We start from the raw sequence: 12,802 nt of genomic DNA, 5'->3' as shown, positions 1-12,802 counted from the left end.
GCACGTGGAGGCCACACACAATACTCAGCCTCATCAGGAGCGTGCCCAGGCATTGTAGGGAGGTCATACAGGCACGTGGAGGCCACACACAATACTCAGCCTCATCAGGAGCATGCCCGGGCGTTGTAGGGAGGTCATACAGGCACGTGAAGGCCACACACAATACTCAGCCTCATCAGGAGCATGCCCGGGCGTTGTAGGGAGGACATACAGGCACGTGGAGGCCACACACAATACTCAGCCTCATCAGGAGCATGCCCAGGCGTTGTAGGGAGGTCATACAGGCACGTGGAGGTCACACACAATACTCAGCCTCATCAGGAGCATGCCCAGGCGTTGTAGGGAGGTCATACAGGCACGTGGAGGTCACACACAATACTCAGCCTCATCAGGAGCACGTCCAGGCGTTGTAGGGAGGTCATACAGGCACGTGGAGGCCACACACAATACTCGGCCTCATCAGGAGCATGCCCAGGCGTTGTAGGGAGGTCATACAGGCACGTGGAGGCCACACACAATACTCAGCCTCATCAGGAGCATGCCCAGGCGTTGTAGGGAGGTCATACAGGCACGTGGAGGCCACACACAATACTCAGCCTCATCAGGAGCATGCCCAGGCGTTGTAGGGAGGTCATACAGGCACGTGGAGGCCACACACAATACTCAGCCTCATCAGGAGCATGTCCAGGCGTTGTAGGGAGGTCATACAGGCACGTGGAGGCCACACACAATACTCAGCCTCATCAGGAGCATGCCCAGGCGTTGTAGGGAGGTCATACAGGCACGTGGAGGCCACACACAATACTGAGCCTCATCAGGAGCATGCCCAGGCGTTGTAGGGAGGTCATACAGGCACGTGGAGGCCACACACAATACTGAGCCTCATCAGGAGCATGCCCAGGCGTTGTAGGGAGGTCATACAGGCACGTGGAGGCCACACACAATACTCAGCCTCATCAGGAGCATGCCCAGGCATTGTAGGGAGGTCATACAGGCTCGTGGAGGCCACACACAATACTGAGACTCATTTTGACTTGTTTTAAGGACATTACATCAAAGTTGGATCAGCCTGTAGTGTGTTTTTCCACTTTAATTTTGGGGGTGACTCCAAATCCAGGCCTCCATTGGTTAATAAATGTGATTTCCATTGATGATTTTTGTGTGATTTTGTTGTCAGCACATTCAGCTTTATACAGAACAAAGTATTCAGTGAGAATATTTCATTCATTCAGATCTAGGATGTGGTATTTCAGTGTTCCCTTTATTTGTTTGAGCAGTGTATATAGATGTATGTACAGAGTGCAGTGCCTTATATTGGGACTGCAAACAAGTCGTGGGTTGAAATAGACGAGGTGACGACTCTGGCCCGAATATATATGTCCTCCCTGTATTGTAATATGGTTAAGTTCTGTAACTTGTAGACATACCGATGGGTCTAATGGCTACTGAATGGAGGGAGCTGGAGTGCAAGCTCCTGGGGGGACGGGATCAGTACTCGCTCTGCAGAATAAGTTTTTAATGAATCAATTGCACGACTAATGTTCAGGATGATATAGCGGCAGGTTAGTAACTTGCAGCAGCCATGACTATAATTCAGCTCTACAGCCTCCATCCTCCTTTACAGACTCCATCCTCCTTTGCAGCCTCCATCCTCCTTTGCAGCCTCCATCCTCCTTTGCAGCCTCCATCCTCCTTTACAGCATCCATCCTTTAAGCCTCCATCCTTCTTTATAGACTCCATCCTTCTTTAGACTCCATCGTTTAAGCCTCCATCCTTCTTTACAGCCTCCATCCTTATTTGCAGCCTCCATCCTCCTTTGCAGACTCCATCCTCCTTTACAAACTCCATCCTTTAGACCTCCATCCTCCTTTACAACCTCCATCCTCCTTTACAGCCTCCATCCTTCTTTGCAGCCTCCATCCTTCTTTGCAGCCTCCATCCTTCTTTACAGACTCCATCCTCCTTTACAGACTCCATCCTCCTTTACAGACTCCATCCTCCTTTGCAGACTCCATCCTCCTTTACAAACTCCATCCTTTAGACCTCCATCCTCCTTTACAGCCTCCATCCTTCTTTGCAGCCTCCATCCTTCTTTGCAGTCTCCATCCTTCTTTACAGACTCCATCCTCCTTTACAGCCTCCATCCTCCTTTGCAGACTCCATCCTTCTTTACAGACTCCATCCTTCTTTACAGACTCCATCCTTCTTTACAGACTTCATCCTTCTTTACAGCCTCCATCCTTCTTTACAGCCTCCATCCTCCTTTACAGCCTCCATCCTCCTTTGCAGCCTCCATCCTTCTTTACAGACTCCCGTCGTATCCAGGTAGCAGGATCTTACACATTAGGTGAAGTTGTTCTTTAATCCACATTAATCGTTATCTTCTATTTACTGATAAGACGCTATTCATCCATTTCCCTAAGTAACTCACTAGCTCCCCCTGCAGCTCTGATTGGGAATGTCAAGCAAGCACATCATGGTGCCCCTGCTAGCCATATTAATGCCTATGGATGTAGGATGGCAGGAGATGTGGAGGGGGCACATACTTTTCTCCATGCAGTGTTTTGTGATGTGATAGAATTGACTCCTTATCTCATGTTTCCTGTAGGAGACAAGACGCCCCCAGTGCAGCAGGACGGGCGGTGAACTCTTGGCTTCCATTCTCCAGTGACCAGTCCCCGGAGTCCTTTTACCCACTGATCCTCCTGTGGCTCCTTTGCTATTTCCTGATGATCCTCCCTGAGTTGGATTTGAGCAAAGTGGCATTCTTTGTAGATAATGACTGAGGACTTCCCCCGTGGTGACGTTGGGTCACGTCATGGCTGCACTGAACTTGTTCTCCAGCAATAATAACTCACCTGCTTCTCTCATTGGAATGATGCAAAAAACGAGCAGGGAAGGTGCCGGGGGCGGCGGGGATGGGGTCTCGTGCCTTTCTGGGGGTCATATGTGCACTTGTCATCAATGCTTTCCGTGCTGTGTTGCTGGTGGATCTACTGTAGCACTGAGGGTCTTCTCCTTGGCTGCATCTCCTTCTCCTTCCGGCTCCCATTGGAGAGAGATGACGTGACCCCTCGCTGGTTCCTTCCTTTCTGAAGTCGCATTCCTCCATGGTTTACACCACCCATGACAAAGAGGGATGGGAATAATTAGAGGTGGCCCCTCGCCCTCCGCCCGGGCGCCTTCTCTGCCGAGCTCCTTCACTATCTGGCAGCTATACGTCTTCCCCTATACGGCCATTGTCAGACAGATGCACTAAATGTAACCTCAACCCTGATGGCGAAACTACTGAACTGTAATAGTCGCTGACTACTTGAATAAGGCGTCCAGCTTCTGAAATGGGGGCTAGTCTCATAGGAAGAAGGTCCTGTGTCCATTACTATATAAGCATCCAAGTGTCCAAAATGTGTCTATAGTAGACAACGACGGGACACAGATGACCCCGACTTTCTGTGGTACCTGCTCCTTGTAGCCCCCGGGCCTCAGTCTGCAGCCACAGGACCGTCCCGAAGCCTCCTCTATCCAGCGTGTAATAAGCAATGAGTCCTGACAATCGCTATAAAATGTAAACCTGACAACCATCATAACAGATAACAGATGGAGAGAGAACAGTCAGTATTATCCTGATGTGCACCTCCATATACAGGATCCTACATGTATAAGGAATCTACAGAGGTTGGTGAGCCATCATTACTGATCCAGCATTGTACTGCAGAGCTGCACTCATTATTCTGCTGGTGGAGTCACTGTGTACATACATTACATTACTGATCCTGAGTTACATCCTGTATTATACTCCAGAGCTGCACTCACTATTCTGCTGGTGCAGTCACTGTGTACATACATTACATTACTGATCCAGCATTGTACTGCAGAGCTGCACTCATTATTCTGCTGGTGGAGTCACTGTGTACATACATTACTTGTCCTGTATTATTCTCCAGAGCTGCACTCACTATTCTGTTCTGTATACAGTGACTGCACCAGCAGAATAGTGAGTGCAGCTCTGAGGTATAATACAGGATAAGTAATGTTCTGTGTAGCGAGTCAGGAAAATAAGTATTTGATTCTCTGCCAATTTTGCAAGTTTTCCCACCTACAAAGAATGGAGAATGCTGTAATTTTTATCGTCGGTCACTTCACCTGTGAGAGACAGAATCTAAAAATAAATCCAGAAAATCACATTGTAGGATTTTTACATAATTAATTTGCATTTTATTGCATGAAATAAGTATTTGATACAATAGAAAAACAGAAGTTAATATTCAGTACAGAAACCTTTGTTACAATTACAGAGCTCAGACGGTTCCTGTAGTTCTTGACCAAGCAGGGATTTTGGCCCCCTCCTCCATACAGATCTTCTCCAGATCTTTCAGGTTTCGGGGCTGTCGCTGGGCAACATTGAGTTTCTGTTCCCTCCAAATATTTTCTATTGGGTTCAGGTCTGGAGACTGGCTAGGACACTCCAGGACCTTGATAGGCTTCTTGCGGAGCCACTCCTCAGTTGCCCTGGCTGTGTGATTCGGGTCGTTGTCATGCTGGAAGACCCAGCCACGACCCATCTTCAATGCTCTTACTGAAGAAGGTTGTTGGCAAAAATCTTGCGATACATCCCTTCCATTCTCCCTTCAATACGGTGCAGTTGTCCTGTCGCCTTTGCAGAAAAGCACCCCCAAAGTATGATGTTTCCCCCACCATGCTTCACGGTTGGGACGGTGTTCTTGGGGTTGTACTTATCTTTCTTCTTTCTCCAAACATGGCGAATGGAGTTGATACCAAAAAGTTCTATTTTGGTCTCATCTGACCACATGACCTTCTCTCATGCCTCCTCTGGATCATTCAGATGGTCACTGGCGAACTTCAAACGGGCCAGGACATGTGTTGGTGTGAACAGCAGGACCTTGCGAGCCCTGCAGGATTTTAATCCATGACGGCTTCATGTGTTACTAACAGTAATGTTTGAGACTGTGGTCCCAGCTCTCTTCAGGTCATTGACCAGGTCCTCCCATGTAGTTCTGGGCTGATTCCTGACCTTTCTCAGAATCATCCTTACCCCACGAGGCGAGATCTTGCATGGAGCCCCAGACCGAGGAAGATTGACAGTCATCTTGTGTTTCTTCCATTTTCTAATAATTGCGCCAACAGTTGTTGCCTTCCCACCAAGCTGCTTGCCTATTGTCCTGTAGCCCATCCCAGCCTTGTGCAGGTCTACAATTTTGTCCGTGGTGTCCTTAGACAGCTCTTTGGTCTTGGCCATGGTGGAGAGGTTGGAGTGTGATTGATTGAGTGTGTGGACAGGTGTTTTTTGTACAGGTAACTAGTTCAAACAGGTGCAGTTAATACAGTTAATGAGTAGGAGGGCTTCTTAAAAGAAAAACCAACAGGTCTGTGAGAGTCAGAATTCTTGCTGGTTGCTCAGTGATCAAATACTTATTTCATGCAATAAAATGCAAATTAATTATTTAAAAATCATTCAAAATATATATATATATATATATATATATGTTGGTGCACAGCGGTGATACTGTTATATTATGTGGCTCAGTGATACAGATGAGATATATATACACTGTATATATAATATAAAGCCTGATACGATACACTGATGTCTGTGGAGCAGCTGATCCTTGGGATCCACTTGCTATATGAGATGGACTCTTGCACCAGTCCGGTCCCGCGCTGTCACCATAGACTCGTACGATACCACAGGATCAGGCTCAATAGGGAGGATCGTAGGGATCTTCAGCACATTGGATGGAGATCGGATTGTTTTCTGCCAGTGAAACATTGTTCTCAAATATCTTTCATTGTTGCCAAAAAAAAAAAAGAGCCAAACCTCGGGAAGAATTTATGATTTTCTCTTTGCATTACTTTGATGGTGTTTTCTATGTATGATGTCCAGGAGGGGGCGCTGTGGAGAGCAGATAATTTTATATTTATACGTATAGATTATATGGAGGTTTATGGAGGAGACATTGTGACGGATCTGCCCCTTACATTAGGGTCATTAATGAGGAGGTGACGTTTGACTTCTGGTCACTGTTTATGTGCCCTGTTGCCTTTAGGAAGATGTTATTAAGACATTTCTTTAGATTCCCGAATTTAAAGGGTCAGATTCCTCCTTAAAGTGGAGTTTTTGCCTACGCACATTATGAGCAGCCAGTAATAATACTGCAATAGTGCCAGTATATAATAGTTCTACAGAGGACGACTACTATGCCCCCGATAGAGGCTCCAGCCCCTCGGCGTCTGCAGTGCTTAGCGGACAGTCTTATTACTTGTAGTTTATAGTCATTCTGTCCTTCCATCTACTGATTCATGATACACGCGGCAAACAATTGACATGAGCAGAGCTGCAGTGTAAAGCATTGCCAAAAAGATCAGGCTGCAACTTGAGCTGTTAATTAGACCGGAAGAGGATTTTAGAGCAATTGAAAATTCAATAAAAAATGGATCTAGTCTGGAATAGCTGATAATAGAGCACATGAGCCTAGAATGAGACAGGTGGATTCCAGACCACCATAGACCCCAACAGACAGTGCAGCCAAGGAGGAGTCACCGATCATATCCGAGCCCCGATGGAGCCGCGCAGATGAGCTTTAATTCCCAGGTGGATTCAGACCACCATAGACTGCAGTAGACAATGCAGTTACGCCGGAGTCACTGAGCTCAGAGACAAATAGATTTCAGACTTCCATAGACTCCTATAGGCAGCGCAGCTGGGTGCAGTCACTGAATGATAGATTGCAGGTAACCCATCAGTCGCTGACTCACAGACCTGGACCTCGGCAGCCTCTGGTGATCGTAGGTGAACGCTCCACTTTAAGTTTACATGAAGTTTATTATATATTTGCAAAAGAAAGAATAAAATCTATTTATTTATCGTGCACTTCTGGCAGCGCAGCGGGGGGCACGTGTACAGGGGGATTTTCTACAGCAGAGCGCAGGTGCGTGTTTTGTATAATATGTGAGATGATGCGTGTGACAAGGGCGACGTGTGATCACAGCGATGGCGGGGGGCGTCAGCCCTGAGGCCGGGGGGTGTGACAAGGGCGACGTGTGATCACAGCGATGGCGGGGGGCGTCAGCCCTGAGGCCGGGGGGTGTGACAAGGGCGACGTGTGATCACAGCGATGGCGGGGGGCGTCAGCCCTGAGGCCGGGGGGTGTGACAAGGGCGACGTGTGATCACAGCGATGGCAGGGGGCGTCAGCCCTGAGGCCGGGGTGTGTGACAAGGGCGACGTGTGATCACAGCGATGGCGGGGGGCGTCAGCCCTGAGGCCGGGGGGTGTGACGAGAACGACGTGATCACAGCGATGACAGGGGCATCAGCCCTGAGGCCGGGGGGTGTGACGAGAACGACGTGATCACAGCGATGACGGGGGCATCAGCCCTGAGGCCGGGGGGTGTGACGAGAACGACGTGATCACAGCGATGATGGGGGCATCAGCCCTGAGGCCGGGGGGTGTGACGAGAACGACGTGATCACAGCGATGACGGGGGCATCAGCCCTGAGGCCGGGGGGTGTGACGAGAACGACGTGATCACAGCGATGACGGGGGCGTTAGCCCTAAGGCCGGGGGGGGTGACGAGAACTACGTGATCACAGCGATGGCGGGGGGGCGTGAGCCCTGAGGCCGGGGGGGTGTGACGAGAGTGACATGTGATCACAGCGATGGCGGGGGGCATTAGCCCTGAGGCCGGGGGGTGTGACGAGAGTGACATGTGATCACAGCGATGGCGGGGGGCATTAGCCCTGAGGCCGGGGGGTGTGACGAAGGCGACGTGTGATCACAGCGATGGCGGGAGGCGTGAGGCCGGGGGGGGTGTGACGAAGGCGACGTGTGATCACAGCGATGGCGGGGGGCGTCAGCCCTGAGGCCGGGGGGTGTGACAAGGGCGACGTGTGATCACAGCGATGGCGGGGGGCGTCAGCCCTGAGGCCGGGGGGTGTGACAAGGGCGACGTGTGATCACAGCGATGGCAGGGGGCGTCAGCCCTGAGGCCGGGGTGTGTGACAAGGGCGACGTGTGATCACAGCGATGGCGGGGGGCGTCAGCCCTGAGGCCGGGGGGTGTGACGAGAACGACGTGATCACAGCGATGACAGGGGCATCAGCCCTGAGGCCGGGGGGTGTGACGAGAACGACGTGATCACAGCGATGACGGGGGCATCAGCCCTGAGGCCGGGGGGTGTGACGAAAACGACGTGATCACAGCGATGACGGGGGCATCAGCCCTGAGGCCGGGGGGTGTGACGAGAACGACGTGATCACAGCGATGACGGGGGCATCAGCCCTGAGGCCGGGGGGTGTGACGAGAACGACGTGATCACAGCGATGACGGGGGCGTTAGCCCTAAGGCCGGGGGGGGTGACGAGAACGACGTGATCACAGCGATGGCGGGGGGGCGTGAGCCCTGAGGCCGGGGGGGTGTGACGAGAGTGACATGTGATCACAGCGATGGCGGGGGGCATTAGCCCTGAGGCCGGGGGGTGTGACGAGAGTGACATGTGATCACAGCGATGGCGGGGGGCATTAGCCCTGAGGCCGGGGGGTGTGACGAGGGCGATGTGATCACAGCGATGGCGGGAGGCGTGAGGCCGGGGGGGGTGTGACGAAGGCGACGTGTGATCACAGCGATGGCGGGAGGCGTGAGCCCTGAGGCCGGGGAGTGTGACGAAGGCGACGTGTGATCACAGCGATGGCGGGGGGCATTAGCCCTGAGGCCGGGGGGTGTGACAAGGGCGACGTGTGATCACAGCGATGGCGGGGGGCATTAGCCCTGAGGCCGGGGGGTGTGACGAGGGCGATGTGTGATCACAGCGATGGCTGGGGGCATTAGCCCTGAGGCCGGGGGGTGTGACGAGGGTGACATGTGATCACAGCGATGGCGGGGGGCATTAGCCCTGAGGCCGGGGGGTTTGACGAGGGCGACATGTGATCACAGCGATGGCAGGGGGCATTAGCCCTGAGGCCGGGGGGTGTGACGAGGGTGACATGTGATCACAGCGATGGCGGGAGGCGTGAGCCCTGAGGCCGGGGGGTGTGACGAAGGCGACGTGTGATCACAGCAATGGCGGGGGGCATTAGCCCTGAGGCCGGGGGGGGGTGACGAGGGCGACGTGATCACAGCGATGGCGGGGGGCATTAGCCCCGAGGCCGGGGGGTGTGACGAAGGTGACGTGTGATCACAGCGATGGCGGGAGGCATGAGCCCTGAGGCCAGGGGGTGTGACGAGGGCGATGTGTGATCACAGCGATGGCGGGGGGCGTCAGCCCTGAGGCCGGGGGGTGTGACGAGGGCAATGTGTGATCACAGCGATGGCGGGAGGCGTTAGCCCTGAGGCCGGGGGGAGTGACGAGGGCGATGTGTGATCACAGCGATGGCGGGGGGCGTCAGCCCTGAGGCCGGGGAGTGTGACGAGGGCAATGTGTGATCACAGCGATGGCGGGAGGCGTTAGCCCTGAGGCCGGGGGGAGTGACGAGGGCGATGTGTGATCACAGCGATGGCGGGGGGCATCAGCCCTGAGGCCGGGGTGTGTGACGAGGGCGATGTGTGATCACAGCGATGGCGGGGGGCATTAGCCCTGAGGCCGGGGGGTGTGACGAGGGCGACGTGTGATCACAGCGATGGTGGAGGGCGTCAGCCCTGAAGCCGGGGGGCAGGCGCACTGCACAGGGGCTTGTTTCCTGGGTTTGGTCAGGAGGCGGCCCGTAGTTACACATTACATGTTGCGCCCCGATGTGATGTATGCAGCTTTATCTGACAGCCCCGGAGAGCACATCGCGCTTCCTCGCCAGTCGCACTATTCAGCCTGTAATCATCCCCTTATAGGACCGTTCCTGGTGACGTGCAGCACGGTGTGGATTCGTGCCTACGCCTGCGGTGTCCGGAGGGCGATGTCAGCAGCTCACTGACCATTATTGTTATAGAGCATTTGTACAAAATGTTGTGTTACTAAATCCTAATAAAAGACACTGATGGAAGGACGGCTCATTGTCTTTGTTATGCTGCAGTCAACGGAGCCATGACCACCAGAAGGAAAACCTCCATACTTACCGTATTTTTCAGACTATAAGATGCACCCCAAATTTTAGGGTGGAAAATAGAAAAAAAAAATTTTTTATAAGACGGGAGTCCATCTTATAGTCTGAATAGGTACGGTATCTTACCTGGGGGGCAGTGGAGCGAGGGTCACAGGAGGCAGGGTCCTTCAGGAAGTCGGCGGCTGCAGAAAAAGGTCAGATGCTGTGGAGCCTGTGCTGCGCCAGGGCCTCGGGCCTGTACCGGGCTGGGGCCTGTACCGGGCTGAGGTGTTATGGATCTGGGTGGTGGAACCTCTGTGCTGCGGTGCAAGGAGGGACCAGAGGGGCGTAACTAGGTATCAAGGTCGCACGGCGGCTCAATCGACTCTGTGAACCAGGGAAGGACCGAGCAGAGGGAACAGGTGCTACTCTGGGCCTGTCCTTGTATGAGAGCAGGTGACTCCCACGGGTGACTGGCAGGAGCCTCCGGGTAGGCACGGCAGGTAACTGACAGGAGCCTCCAGGTACGCTGACTGATAGGCACGGCAGGTAACTGGTACGGTAGGCAGGCAAGCCAGGCCCATAGACAGACTGGCGGGTTTGGATCGTAGACAGACCGTCGGGCTGGAGAGTGTACTTGGCAGACGGAGACAGGTAGTCAGGCTGGCGGACTGGACTGGTAGTCAGGCTGGCTGACTGGACTGGTAGTCAGGCTGGCGGACTGGACTGGTAGTCAGGCTAGCAGTGGGACCTGAGGGCTGAAGCAGAGTTTAGGACACAAAGCTACAACCTTGCACGGGCATCTCCATTTTGGAGGAGGTGCCTTTTATATGAGAGGTCCTCTGGCCATTGGCCGGGGACTCCTTAGGATGGCGCTCCCTCCCTCTTAAAGGGGCCACGCGCGCCCTAATCACAGTGCCCGGGAAGCTGCGCGCGCCGGCAGCAGCAGCAGGAGGAAGACGCCGGGCCGGGAGCGCGGCGGTGAGAGGGACGGCGTCTCTGCCTATCAGGGGGCAGAAACTATACTACATGAGGCTGGGGCTGGGCTGTGAGAGGCGCCGGGCTTCGAAGCAGTGTGGCCCTCGCAGGTTTACAGTGTGCGCGGCCATCTTCCTAGAGCTGTGATCTACAGGAAAATGGCCGCCGAAGCTAGCGGTCTGCGCAAGCACCGGCTTGGGCGGCCATTTTCATGTGGATCACAGCTCTAGGAAGATGGCCGCGCACACCGGAAACGTGCGCAGGCCGCACGCCACTCACAGCCCGATACCGACCCCAGCCCCAGTACCGGCCAGGCGCAGGTCCCGGTCCCAGCCGCTCTGCCTCACCACTGCTGCTGCTGACGCCACCGCCGCTACCACCACCGCGTTCCTGGAGGGCCCTGCGATCCCACTTCACCACCACCAACGTTCGGACCATAAGACGCACCCCCCCCCCATTTTCACCCCAAATATTGGGGAAAAAAAAGTGTGTCTTATGGTCCGAAAAATACGCTATATGTACAGGTGCTTCTCATAAAATTAGAATATCATCAAAAAAACGGAATTAGTCTTACCGGTAATGATGTTTCCAGGAGTCCACATGACAGCACCATAGGAGGAGTAATCCCATATCCTCTGTAGGGACAGGAAGTACAAGAGGTTAAAAGCCTTCCCACCCCCAACCTCCTCAGTGATTTTCCAAGAACCACATTGGCTGGGTACAACAAAATTTTATTTTAGACTGCTTAGACATATGTTAGAGTCACATACAGTAGCAATATAGGGAGGGAAATAAGGGTGCTGTCATGTGGACTCCTGGAAACATACTTACCGATAAGACTAATTACGGTTTTCCAGTACGTCCCCATGACAGCACCATAGGAGTATACCCAAGAACTCATAGCTTAGGGTGGGATAACTGTCTAAAGTACCTTCCTACCAAACGCAGATCTCTGCTGCGAGAGAACATCTAGCTTGTAGTGTTTGCAGAAAGTAGTATGTCCTGACCGTGTGGCTGCGGTACATATCTGTTCAATGGTAGCCCCTGCTCTAGTTGTCCATGAGGTGGAAACTGCTCTGGTAGAATGGCTTTGATAATTTTCGTGGGAGGCTGTCCTTCTGAAAGATACGCTAGATTAATCATGGATATGACCCATCTAGCTAAGGATGGTTTTGAAGCCTTTCTGCCTCTATTTTTCCCCCCAAACTGTATAAAAAGATTAGAGTCTCTCCAGTTCCGAGTGGCTTCCAAATAGGCCAACATTGGTCTGTGGACATCGAGCTGGTGGAACTCTTCCTCCCTCTGATTCCTAGGGTTTTCGCAGAATGATGGAAGAACCACTTCTTGGTTTAAGGTCATCGATAAAACCACCTTTGGGGAGAAACTTGGATCCAACTTGAGTATGATTCAATCACCCCGAATCTGCATACATGGCTCGACAATCGACAGAGCCTGAATTTCACCCAACCGTTTAGCCGTGGTGATTGCCACTAAGAAGACTGTTTTCAGAGTCAAGTTCTTTATTTCTAATTCATTAACTGGGCCGAAGGTAGGTTTTCAAAGGACTCTCAGGATAAGATTCAGATCCCACGGAGGGGAAGAAATTCTCTTTATAGGCCTAAGTCTCTGGATTGCCTTGACAAGCCTGATTATCCAGGGATGCGAGGACAATGATGTGTCGCAGAAAGCACCTAGTGCCTCAATCTGCACCTTCAAGGTACTCTGTCTAAGACCTGCGTCAACTCCAGCCTGCCTGAAAACAAGGATCGCATGGATATCTGGCTGAGAGGTGTCT

General features: G+C 52.7%; 1 protein-coding gene across 6 annotated transcripts in view; it reads left to right on the top strand.

Moving 5' to 3' along the window:
• Positions 1 to 9,990, top strand: part of CLMN (calmin) — a 177,303-nt gene extending 167,313 nt beyond the window's left edge. For all 6 annotated transcript variants that reach the window (XM_073638334.1, XM_073638336.1, XM_073638332.1 and 3 more), the window contains exon 13: positions 2,610 to 9,990. In XM_073638334.1, coding sequence (XP_073494435.1) covers positions 2,610 to 2,787 — 178 coding nt within the window. In that variant the 3' untranslated portion in view covers positions 2,788 to 9,990. The remainder of the gene's footprint in view (positions 1 to 2,609) is intronic.
• The last annotated feature ends 2,812 nt before the right edge of the window (positions 9,991 to 12,802 follow it).

The sequence above is a fragment of the Phyllobates terribilis genome, unplaced genomic scaffold (genome assembly GCF_046119375.1).
Source record: "Phyllobates terribilis strain yellow unplaced genomic scaffold, ASM4611937v1 Scaffold_7__3_contigs__length_470593459, whole genome shotgun sequence".
Taxonomy (NCBI): domain Eukaryota; kingdom Metazoa; phylum Chordata; class Amphibia; order Anura; family Dendrobatidae; genus Phyllobates; species Phyllobates terribilis.
This window is presented reverse-complemented; position numbering and strand designations above follow the sequence as displayed.